The sequence below is a fragment of the Mustela erminea genome, chromosome 13 (genome assembly GCF_009829155.1).
Source record: "Mustela erminea isolate mMusErm1 chromosome 13, mMusErm1.Pri, whole genome shotgun sequence".
NCBI classification, from domain to species: domain Eukaryota; kingdom Metazoa; phylum Chordata; class Mammalia; order Carnivora; family Mustelidae; genus Mustela; species Mustela erminea.
The window spans coordinates 49500370-49512765 of record NC_045626.1 but is presented as its reverse complement, the minus strand read 5'-3'; the positions used below and the strand labels follow the sequence as shown (position 1 = coordinate 49512765).

The following is a 12396-nucleotide window of genomic DNA, read 5'->3' as shown; positions in this document are numbered from 1 at the left end:
TTAAGGCAGAGGATGATTAAAGATATGTAATATAAATCCTAGAGGAGTGGCTCAAAGTCATCATCTTAGTACCCTTATACCAAGAGTCAGCAAACTTTTCCTATTAAGGACCACATAATAAACATTTTAGGCTTTCTGGGCTATATACAGTCCATTAAAAATGAGCAATAAACTCAGATGACCAAAATTACATTGGTATGTTCTGGGACTACACAGAACCAAATGAGAAATATGTAACAGAAATGTATTAGAAAAAGGCCCAAATAATTGGAGATGAAACAACATAATTCTAAATAATGTATAGGTAAAAGAGCAAAAAACTAAATCAAAAAAACACCCATAACATAAGAAAATATTTAACTGCATAATAAAAACAGAGCACATCAAAAGTTGTGGCTACAACTACAAGTGATTAAACAGAAAATAATAATTTTAAGTGTCTACATAAGGAAAGAAGGTATTAAAAAAAAAATAAATGATTTAAGCACACACTTTAAAAAGCAAGAAAATGAAGCAATTTAAACCAAATGTAGAAAAGAAAATAACGTAGAGTAAATATCAATAAAGTGGAAAATGGATAATATATGAAGTAAACAAAGTAAACAACTGAAAAGAGTAATTGATAAATCCTTAGCAACACTGACCAAAAACAAAACACCAAAGACTTATCAGGTATGGGAAGGTATGGGAAATAAAGATAACAGATATAAAAGAATAATTAATGAACAGTCTGGATATTATGAACAACTTCATGCCAATAAATTCAATATATTTAAACAAATTTTCTCAAAGAGAAAATTCACCAAAACTGGCATAAAAAACAGAAAATCTAAATATCCTTTATCTATTAAAGAAGTTAAATATCAATCAAATTCTTAAAGAAAATCCAGGTCCAGATAAAATTCACTAGTAAATTATTTCAAGTATTTACAGAAATGCCAATCTTATACAAACTCATTTAGAAAAGAAAGGGCAATACATTCCCAAATAAAAATATTAATACCTCTCATGAACATATACACAAATATCTTTATTTTTTAAATGAGAAAATTAAATCCAGCAATGTATAAAGGAGATAAATAAATCATGACTCAGTGGGTTTGTCCCAGTTCTCAAAGTGTTTGTGAACCCCTACTGGTCTCTGAGATTCTTTCACAGAGCCAGCAAGGTCAAAACTATTTTCATAATACTACGACGTTACTGTCCCTTTTTCAGTGCTGACATCTGCACTACTGGTGGTAAATCACTTGAGGCTAAAAATTTTTAACAGTTTAGCACATATCAAAGTAATGATATAAAATAAATTGGTAAAAATGATTACTGATTTTATTAAATCTTGACCTTTGAATACATTTCTTTGTGATATTCTGTGTTATGAAATGGGAATTTCCCATTCAAAAAAGACTTACTTTCCTGGCAACCAAGATCTCCTTCAGCAGGTGAATAAAACTCTGGTACATCCATAAAATGGACTATATTCAGCACTAAAAAGAACTATACTATCAAAGCCATGAAGAGACATGGAGGAAATTTAAATACATATTAGTAAGTGAAAGAAAGGTCACATCTTGTAGGATTCCCAATACATGACACTCTGGAAAAAGGCAAAACAAAGGAGACAGTAAAAATATCAATCGTTGTCAGGGGGTTGAAGGGATGAAAAGGCAGAGCACACAGAATTTTGGGGACAATAAAACTACTCTGTATGACACTATACTGGTGAATACATGTCATTATACATTTGTCCAAACTCACAGAATGTATAACACCAACAGTAAAACCTCACGTAAAGCCTGGACTTTGGGCAACAATGATGTGTCAATATAAGTTCATCAATTGTAACAAATGTGGGATGCCTGGGGGGGCTCAGTTGGTTAAGTTGCCTTTAGGTCAGGTCATGAAGCAGGAACCCAGGATCAAGTCCCACATGGGGCTCCTTGCTCAGCAGGGAGCCTGCTTCTCCCTCTGCCTGCTGTGCCCCCTGCTTGTGTGCTCACACAAGTGCCTGCACTCTCTCTCTGACAAATAAAATCTTAAAAAAAAAAAAATTGTAACAAATGTGCCATCCTGATAGGAGATGTTGGTAATGGAGGAGGCTTCTGCCTGTGTGGGGAAGAGGATATATGGGAAAGCTCTGTTTCTTCCACTCAGTCTTTGCTGTGAACCTAAAACTGTTCTGCAAAATAAATCTATTAAGAATATATCAGAGGAGGGGCACCTGGGTGGCTTAGTCGGTTAAGCATCTGTCTTCTGCTCAGGTCATGATCCCAGGGTCCTGGGATTGAGCCCCACATTAGGCTCCCTGCTCAGTCACAGAAACCTGCTTCTCCCTCTCCCTCTGCCTCTGCCTGCTGCTCTGCCTACTTATGCTCTCTCTGTCAAATAAATAAAATCTTAAAAATAAAAGATATATGGGGCACCTGGGTAGCTCTGTTGGTTAAACATCCAATGCTTGATGTCCAACTCAATTTTGGCTAAGGTCACAATGTCAAAGTTTTGAGATGGAGACCTGTCAGGCTCTGGCTAGGCATAGAGCCTGCTTAAGATTCTCTTTCTCACTTTTTCGGCCCCTACCCACTCCTTCTCTAAATAAATTACATACATACACACATATGAAAATAATCAATAGAAATAAGACATCTGATACCAAAAACATGATCATTTTCTTCAGGATAGCTTATGTTAAATGTATGAGTTGCAAATAGACTTGTTACTTTTTCAGTATCATTTTACTTAAAACTACAAATTATGGGTTTTTATACTCAAGTATTTAGCCAATATTTCTCAAATAAATGAAGTGAGCTTGCTGCTTTAGGAAAAATAAATGACTACATAAAGTTGCCAATGACAAAATTAGAGCTTTCGAGTGAAAATTTGAATTTTATATCTATCACTATATACTTGGCACCTTTTGAATTATAGCCAAGTAGATTTCTATGCACAAAAAGTCACTGATGTGGTTTCTACCACAAACTAACCAATAATTAGCTATTACATGTTGAGTTTGGGTATACTATGAAAGATGAATGTTCACAATTTTATCAGAAAAGATACCTCCTTTTTGAAACTATTTTATGTGAGGCCAGATTTATTACACATACCTCAACTAAAACAACTTATCTCAGCAGACTGAATGTAAAAGCAACTACAAGAATTCGATTATCTTCTATTAAGACAGATTTTCAAGAGATTTGCGAAAATATAGAGCACTGCCAGTCCCTTCCCAATATTTCTAGGGAAACATTTAAAAATACAAAATTAACATGTAATGGGTTTGTAATAAATGAACTTTTTAGGGCGCCTGGGTGGCTCAGTGGGTTAAGCCGCTGCCTTCGGCTCGGGTCATGATCTCAGGGTCCTGGGATCGAGTCCCACATCGGGCTCTCTGCTCAGCAGGGAGCCTGCTTCCTCCTCTCTCTCTCTCTCTCTCTCTGACTGCCTCTCTGCCTACTTGTGATCTCTCTCTCTCTCTGTCAAATAAATAAATAAATAATTTTTTTAAAAAATTGTTTAAATAAACTTTTTAAATTTGTTTTAATTTCTAATATGATAAATGCCAATAGATATAAACTAATATATATGAAACTCTCTGGGGTTTAAAAATAATAATTTTTAAGAGGACAATTAGGGCGGCAAAAAAAAAAATTTGAGGGTTGCATATCCCAGGAATGCAATATTTAACAATTAAAAATCAATGAGGGGTGCCTGAGTAGCTCAGTCAGTTAAGCGTCTGCCTTCCGCTCAGGCCATGATCTCAGGTCCTGGGATAGAGCCCTACATCTGGCTCCCCGCTAGGTAGGGAGTCTGCTTCTCCCTCTCGTTCATGCACTCTCTCGCTGTCTCTCAAATACATAAATAAATAAACAAACTTAAAAAAATTAAAAATAGGGGTACCCAAGTGGCTCAGTGGGTTAAAGTCTCTGCCTTCGGCTGAGGTCATGATCCCAGAGTCCTGGGATGGAGCCCCGCATCCGGCTCCTGTTTCCCTTCCTCTCTCTCTGCCTGCCTCTCTGCCTGTCAAATAAATAAATACAATCTTTAAAAAAGAAAAAAAAAGAAGAATAAAAAATCAATGAGATTAACCAGACTATCAGAATAAAGTAGGAAAATCGTATGATCTTTTTAAAAACTTAACAAAATTCGACAGCCATTCGTAATTTTAAAAGTCCTAGTGAACAAGTTAGGATAAGACAAAGATGACCATTCTCACCACTTTCTATTCAACATTGTATTGTAAGAAGTCCTAGCCTAGGAAATAAGGCAATAAGAAATGAAAGTCATAAAGATTGGAAAGGAAGAAGTAAAAATACCTCTATCTGCAGATAACATGCTCCTGTACATAAAAAAAACCCAGTGGAATCCAGAAAATAACTAATGAAACTATTAAGTGAATTTAGCAAGGTCACAGGATGAAAATAAACTACATTTTTATAACCTACCCATGAACACTGGAAAACAAAATTTTTTTTTAAATATCATTTAACAGCCACGAAACCTTAAGTCCAAAGAATCTAACAAAAACCATGAAGATCCTACACTAAGAAGCTACAAACTCAGTTTAGGAGAATATAAAGACCTAAACAGAGTACATCATTTTAAGGATTCTATACTAAATACTGTTAAGATGGCCATTTTCCCCAAACTGAACAAAGAACCAATACGATCTTAAAATTCCAAGAGTCCATTTGTAAAAACTGACAGACTTATTCTAAAATCAAAAGGAAATGCAAAGAAGCTAAAATATTCTTGCAGAAGTTGGAGAACTTATGCTATCTCATTTCAAGACTTATTAAAAGCTTTAATCACTAAGACATATGTGTACTAGCATGAAAGAGGATATATCAATATCAATGAAATATATCAATGAAAGAGGAATCCAAAAGTAAATCTGCCATGGATTCTCCCAAGACAAGTCAATCGGAAAAAGAGAATATTTTCAATAAATAGTGCTGGTGTTCCACTGGATACATCTATGGAAAAAAAGCATCTGCAACACATTTGTATATAATAATTAAGAAACTGAATTATAGTAAATGCTCTTAGGATAATACTTACATTTTTAATTTTGAGGTTTCCCCAATCATCATCCTGTTTTAAAAACAAATGAAAAACATTTAACCACCTCTGTACAATCTGAACATATTCTAATAATCAATGAATTTTAAGCTATTCCAAAATAGAATATTTTTGCAGATTTTTACTTATTTAAAAAATAATTTTATTTAAAAAATTACTTATTAAAAAAAGTAATTTTTACTTAAAATTACTATAATCAAAAGTATTTTGTTTTAAATGCAGTGTTACAGTCAGTAAGTCTTATAATTGCTTTAACTACATTGGGGGTTTGTGGGGGGGTGGTGGGGAGAGAAAAAATGAAAATAAAAGGGGACCAAGAGGGAGACAAACCTTAGGAGACTCAATCTCAGGAAACAAACTGAGGGTTGCTGGGGGGTGGCAAAGTGGGGAAGATATGGACACTGGGGAGGGTATATGCTATGGTGAGTGCTGTGAATTGTGTTAAGACTGAAGACTCACAGACCTGTACCCCTGAAACCAATAATACATTATCTGTTAATAATTTCAAAAAAACAATTGCTTAAACTACCAAAGACACAATCTAAAAAACAATAAACCTGACTGTACTAAACCTTGATGACAGATACTAATTTTTCTCCATGTTTGTTATATGTATGCACCCAGCAAAACTAGTAATTAGCTTATGTGACAGGAATTAAGAGTAACTTATGAAATAAGGTCTAAATATAATTACAATGATTATATAATTTACTGTCTAAAGCAGGAGATTCTTTTTTTTTCTTTTTTTTCAAAGCAGATTCTTAAGAATGAAAGTGCTATTAAAAATTATACCAGGAATACCAGAAGCAAACTACCCTTAATGATATCTGCTGTGTCCACAAATGTTTTTTTCAAGTCCCAAATTTTGAAGTAATTAAATATTTTCACTTCAATATACTCAATTAAAACAATTTTTTTTAATGCCATGATTGGCCCCCAGACATCTTGGCCTACCGCATACTGCAGCTAAACTCTTTACCTTCACAGAATAACGTCATTTCCACATAACTTCTTTTTCAGACAAAATGCCAGGCACCCAATATGCTTCCCTTTGGTAGTGCCAATTTTTTCTTTCATGCTTCAAAGTGCAACAGTAACTTCCTAAATATCCTTCTCAGTTTAAGGTCCATTTCTATTAATCAAAAGGAATGATAACTATATACATGCTCCCTCAGTTCCCTTATCTGAGGTCACACAAAGCTGAAAAAATGAACCGATATTTGCTTGGCTTGTAAATCACATGCTCTTCTGGTAACCTGCTATACGTTACTTAAATCTCTCTGATGCTAAGTTTTCTCATTTATTAAATTATAAAATACATTTATTCTCATTTTTCCAATATACAGAGTTGAGAATTAAAGAAAATAAAAGCCTGGCACAAAATAATTATTCTGTAAGTGATTACTATTAGTAGTCAATTTCATTTAATTACTATTTCTCTGTAATTCTCCATAGCACACCACCAGTATACAGCTCATCACAAATTCAGTTATCAAGCCCCTAAGGACTAAAAAGCTCATAATGCAACTTGGAGGGGAAACAATGTTTTCTTCACCAACATCAATTTCACTGCCCACCTGACAGGGGCAATCAAGCCACATCTCTAAAGTTAACTATAGCTCTTGGCATTTCACACCTAACTCTTGAGGGTATTGTCTTTTTAAAACTATACTTCCATAGTTTTACAAATAATAATACTTGCATGTTTTTGTGGCCCATCACCAATGACACCAGGAAGCTTAGACTCCTAACTGTAGTCAATATGACCATCCCAAGGAAACTAAAGGAAAAATTATGTTTGCTCTCTCTTTTAACAGAAATATTTTCTCCTACATAGCAATTACTCCCTAAGTGATAAGAGCCCCTTTTCAATGAGTAGAATATGAAACAGGCCAAAAAAAATTAACAGTTTTACAGTATTCCAGAAACGAGGCTTTGGTAAAGATGTTGAACTATTCTGAATTTCAACATTTGAATGCATGTACAAAATTACCTTCTGTAATCTTTTTTTTTTTTAAATCTACCATATTGTTCCATATTTTTAAGAGATAAAATTTTCTCCACCCCATAACAGAAAACTACTAAAGGTGTATACATTTTTATATTAATCTAAACAAAATAAAATATTTTTAACACACCCTCACCAGGAAAAAAATCCAAACAACAGAGATAAATGGAAAATTCCCAACTCCCCTGACCCCTATGAGTATTCAGTGATACAATGCATTTTAAAATAAAAATTTTAATGATGCTTCTATAATATAGTGCTTTGAAATGGCTACAGTGTTCCTTTCTACACAAACATGAATAAGAAAGTTTTAAATTCACAGACTATACACTCTCAACAAATTAAAAAATATATATACCTCAAATGCTACATTTTCTGGTACTTATTTCCACTAATTATGTAATTGTATATAATGAAAATTTGGACTAAATTTTACCTTCAATGTTCCTCCTTTCACCATAACTTTCTGTCTGGCCGGCTGGACACCAGTGAGTGCAAAAAGCTGAGCCTTGAACACCATCGGAGGTTCATCAGTGTTCAATTCTACACCTTCAAATTTCTCCTTTCCCCATTTCACAGTAACTGCAAACAAAACCATAATTTATTTTTTTCATTTATAAAAATAAGGCATATTTTAAAAAATAAAATAAAATAAAGCATATTTAAAACAGGTGTAGGAATGCAGACTCTGAATTTTAAGAAGAAAGGTTCCATAGGAGAATTGAAAGGTGTAGTTCCTATGCAAGAGGTGGTCAAATATTAGGGGCACCTGGGTGGCTCAGTGGGTTAAAGCCTCTGCCTTCGGCTCAGGTCATGATCCCAGGGTCCTGGGATCGAGCCCCACATCGGGCTCTCTGCTCAGTGGGGAGCCTGCTTCCTCCTCTCTCTCTCTGCCTGCCTCTCCACCTACTTGAGATCTCGGTCTGTCAAATAAATAAATAAAATCTTAAAAAAAAAAAAATCCAAAAATTAAAAGATGCTGAAATTTCAAAATTAAAAAAATACAGAAATCTTTCTTCAGTCATTTAGGTGGCTATTAAAAAAAAGAAGCCAACAAAGAAGAAAAAATCATGTGCTGGTGACAATGTAGAAAAACTAGAACCCTTGAACATTCCTGATGGGAATATAAAACAGTACAGCCACTGCAGAAAAAAGTATGGTCGTTCCTCAAAAAATTAAACTTACCATATGATCCAGGAATTCCATTTCTAAGTATATACTCAAAAGTATGAAGCAGGGACTCAAACTGCTATCTGTATACCCCTGTTCATAGTGCATTATTCCCAAAAGACTCAAAGATGTGAGTGAACCAAGTGTCCATTAACAGATAAACAGATGAACAAAATGTGGTACAGACCTACAATGGATATTATTCAGCCTTAAAAAGTAATGAAATTCTTATACATACTATACATCACATGGATGAACCTTGGAGACATTATGCTAAACAAAGTAAGCCAGATGCCAAAAGTCAAACATTATGATTTCCCTTATGTGAGGTACCTACAGTGGTCAAATTCATAGACAGAAAGTAGGATGGTGGTTGCCAGGAGGCTGGAAGGAAGAGGAAATGGAGAGTTATTGTTCAATGGGTACAGAATTTCAGTGTAGGTACATGAAAAAGCTCTAAAGGTGGATGGTGAGGACAGTCACACAACAATATGAATGTACTTAATGCCAAAAATGTACACTTAAAAATGGTTTAAGCAGTACATTTTTGGTTACATATATTTTACCATATAATAAAAAAAAGTCTATTGGCCTCATGAAATACCTAACTTTTGAAATAACATAAAAGTAAGTAAACACAATATACATAGCTTGCCACTGAAAACTTCATACCTACTCAAATAAGAATCTCACAAGAGTTGTCTGTTTTTCCAATAAAACCAAAATATAAAAAACTAATCCTTACTCCAAATCCCAACTCCTTCACTAGTTCAATTAATGTGTTTAACATTCATTCAATAAGCCCCAGAACAAGCTCTAGGAAGATTCTATGAACTTAGAATCTAATAAAAGAGAGAAAAGGGGGAGAAAAGGTAAAAATAATTAACAATATAATATAAATATAAATATAAATATAATAAATGTTAGAGGATCACAAAGGAATGCTTCATGAGTGAAAGATTGCCTGGAGGAAGCTGTAACTTCTCTCTGAGTTGAGTCTCAAAGAAAAAATTAAGTGTTAGCCTAAAGATAAGCATTCCTGGAAAAGATAAGAAAAACATCAAAAGCATAAAACTGCATTTTGTGCTCTGAGATTTAAGTAATTCCCTGAGAGAGGGGGGAGGAAACTGAAACTGGAAGCTGACCAAGGAGAAAGTCACAAAAGATAACATGTCATGCTAAAACATACAGGCTTTGGGTTTTATGTTAGAGAAATGCAGTATCTGTGAAAGGTTTTCATAAACGCCACTTTAGTCTGGTTTGAACATCAGAATGTTCTAGCAGCAGCTGGGAAAAATGGGTTTGAAGAGGACACAACTGTAATCTTGAAATAAACGAGGAACAGAGAACAATGTACAAGCAAAAGATTAAACTAAAACAGTACTAGAAATAATGAGGAGGAACCTATCTGAAATTAATTTAGCTGTGTCACCATGAGCAAGTTACTTAAACTTTTTGTTTATCCATCAAAGAGAATTATACTGGTGTCACAGGTTATGCTGAATGTTAAAACAAAGCAACATGTATAAAAATACTAGCTTTGTGCCAGGTATACAGGTGTCCATTAATTTTAACAGCACTTATCCTTAACCATATACGAATCTATTTAATTTTCTACTAACACTTATGAAATAGTACTTAAAATATTCTTATTTTAATATAGGGTTTTTTGGCAGAACCTGAAAAATATAAATTCTCAATATGGAGAGGTCAAAGAAGAAACCTTAGAAACCTACTTCAATTCTCTCATTTTGGAAATAAAGGAAGGATATGGTTAAAATGTATAAGACAGAACTTAATGTTAAGATACAGGGTTTGGTGAATACAAGTATTTCTTGAGGGGAACAAAGAGAGGTTGGTGGTGTTGTATGAGTCTACCAGTGTGTTTAAGTATTAGCATACACTGGTATTTATCGCCATCACTTAATTAATAACCCCTCAATTCTACATTGCATAAATAGAATATTTCAAGTACCATTCTGCTGTTAATCTTGGCTTTAGAAAGAGGTTGAGCAATCATTAAAGCGTTCGGTTTAAGATTCTAGAACACCAAGAATCCACATCGAAATTAAACATTGTTCCTTTGATTCATATCATTCTTTGGAAATGCTGAATCTTTAATAAAGAAATTATGATGGAGTTAGGAATGGCCAATGAATCACACATTCACTGCGAACCGAAGTCACCACATACGTTTTAGGTGCCATTTTGAAAAAGACTAAGAACAGCAAGGTCCATTAACTAAGTGAAAATGTGATCCCTGGCTAATACCTTGGCCTGCCTCAAGCAAAATTAAAAGAAAAAAAAAAAAAAAAAGCCAAATGCCACTTAAAAGGAAATGACGCCTGCGGGTATTTGTGTTCATCTAATTCTCAAAGCTTAACATCATTCTTCAGACGTAGAAACCCAATAGAACGTTTGATGAAAACAGTAAGTTCACAATCTACCTCGGGATAAAACTGAAATTGGCACAAAAGGGGTGTTTGAGCCAAAAGCAGCAAAGGGGAAGCTATCGGAAGCTGTTAAGGGAAACCCGAAGCACCCTGAAAGCTAACCGTCCATCCGAGGTTCTTCCATCCCTCCCTTTCCCCAGGCTTCCTCCTCCCGACCCTCTCCTTCCGCAGCTACCACTGACGAGTCCAAGCAAATCCCACTACACCTCTAGTCTGGTCCCGGGGGCCTCGGGACACACCCTCCCCTCTCCTGGCTCCCTAGGACAAGACAGAAAAACTATTCTGCAGAGTCACCACTCCCAGAAGCTGACTCGCGCTCCCCATCCCCACACCCACCCACTCGGGCCGGAGGGGACAGCGATCCCTCAGGTTGCAGAGCTCGGAAACAGCAGATGGAGAGAAAGGGGCCAGGGCCGTCGCCCGCCGCAGTAGCCCCCGCCAATGCCTGGCCGTCCCCTCCCCAGCCCCATGCTCAGCTGGGTGCTGGCCCTGCAGGCCCGGCCTACTCAGAGGCCTAGCGCAGGACGGAAGTGCAGGGCGAGGAAGGAGCTCACCGGAATAAAGCGGCATGGCGGCGGAAGAGGCGGCGGCGGTGCAGGAAGGCTGGGCCTGGCAAGGGCAACGAAGGGAGAGGAACGCGATGTAGCTGTGGCGGCGGCCAAGGCAGAGGCGCGGTAGTGGCGGCAGCACGGGTGCGACGAGAGTCTCATTCAAACCGGCCACTGGCGATGACGCAGCAACACGCAGTTCGCCCGCCGCGGAACCACAGGGCGACTGCAGGAGAAGACCCGGCCCGTAGAGCCGGCGAGGCGGGGCCTGCAGGGTGGAGAGCTGAGGGAGGTGGGAGCGGAGCCGCGCGAGGCGGCGGGCAGGCGCGGGCACGCGGCCCCTGCGCCAGTACAGGTGCACGCCTGCGCATTGCCCTGTGCGGCCCGCGCCCGCCACAAAGTGGGCTGGCCCTGTCCTCCTGGCCCCCACTGGATGCCAGCCGTGTGCCCCGCAGCTGTCCTTTTAAGAAAGTCTTTCTCCCCTTTTTCGAAAGAGGGCTTCGATTGGAGCTGGGCATTTCTTTCCTCTTGTTAATATACCCGGTAAAAAAATACCTCAGGCCTTGCTCCACCCCCGTCACCTGGGTCTACTTAATAAAAAATACCCCGCTCTCCCTTTTAGGATTTTGTGACAAAATGCGTGTCAGAAGACTTTGAATGCTGCAGAGATAGGTCTGCCTTGATTGTAATGTGTTACTGTTGTTCCTCAAAACCAGTTTGGACTCCAGGTTGAATCCAGTGAGAAGAAAAAATTAAAATAAAATAATAAAAAATAAAATTATAAAATAAAATGCCCTACGATGGTGAGAGTTGCCCATAGCCTTTCACTTACTTGTCTTGGACCGGTTTCCCCAATCTGGAAAAAGAGGGAATTCAACTGGATTGTTTCTGAGGCCTCTTCAAACTCAAAATTGTCATGGGAAAGGTAAATTCAAGCATTCTAGTTGAGAAGTAGAGCTTATAAGTTAAAGGAGAAATTTCAAGGAAATTCACGTCAAATTTGGGGTACTTTCTTGCCTCATACAGGCTTTATTACTATTCTAAATGCTGCAAAAGTGTTGAAACTGTCCATAATTTAAGACGTAAATTGTCCACATTTCAAAACGCTACAACCCATTCAGAGACCAATTTTATGAATATA

The 12396-nt window shown here is 36.9% G+C and overlaps 1 protein-coding gene across 3 annotated transcripts in view; it reads right to left on the bottom strand.

Annotated features, from left to right (window-relative positions):
- USP14 (ubiquitin specific peptidase 14) overlaps nt 1–11175 on the bottom strand; it is a 47132-nt gene extending 35957 nt beyond the window's left edge. For 2 of the 3 annotated variants that reach the window (XM_032310196.1, XM_032310198.1), the window contains exons 1-2: nt 7521–7682; nt 5056–5088 (exon numbers count right to left, since the gene is read on the bottom strand). In XM_032310196.1, coding sequence (XP_032166087.1) covers nt 5056–5088; nt 7521–7682 — 195 coding nt within the window. Of the gene's footprint in view, nt 1–5055; nt 5089–7520; nt 7683–11047 lie in introns of those variants that run through there. The other variant, XM_032310197.1, reaches the window with a different exon arrangement.
- Between the last annotated feature and the right edge of the window lie 1221 nt (nt 11176–12396).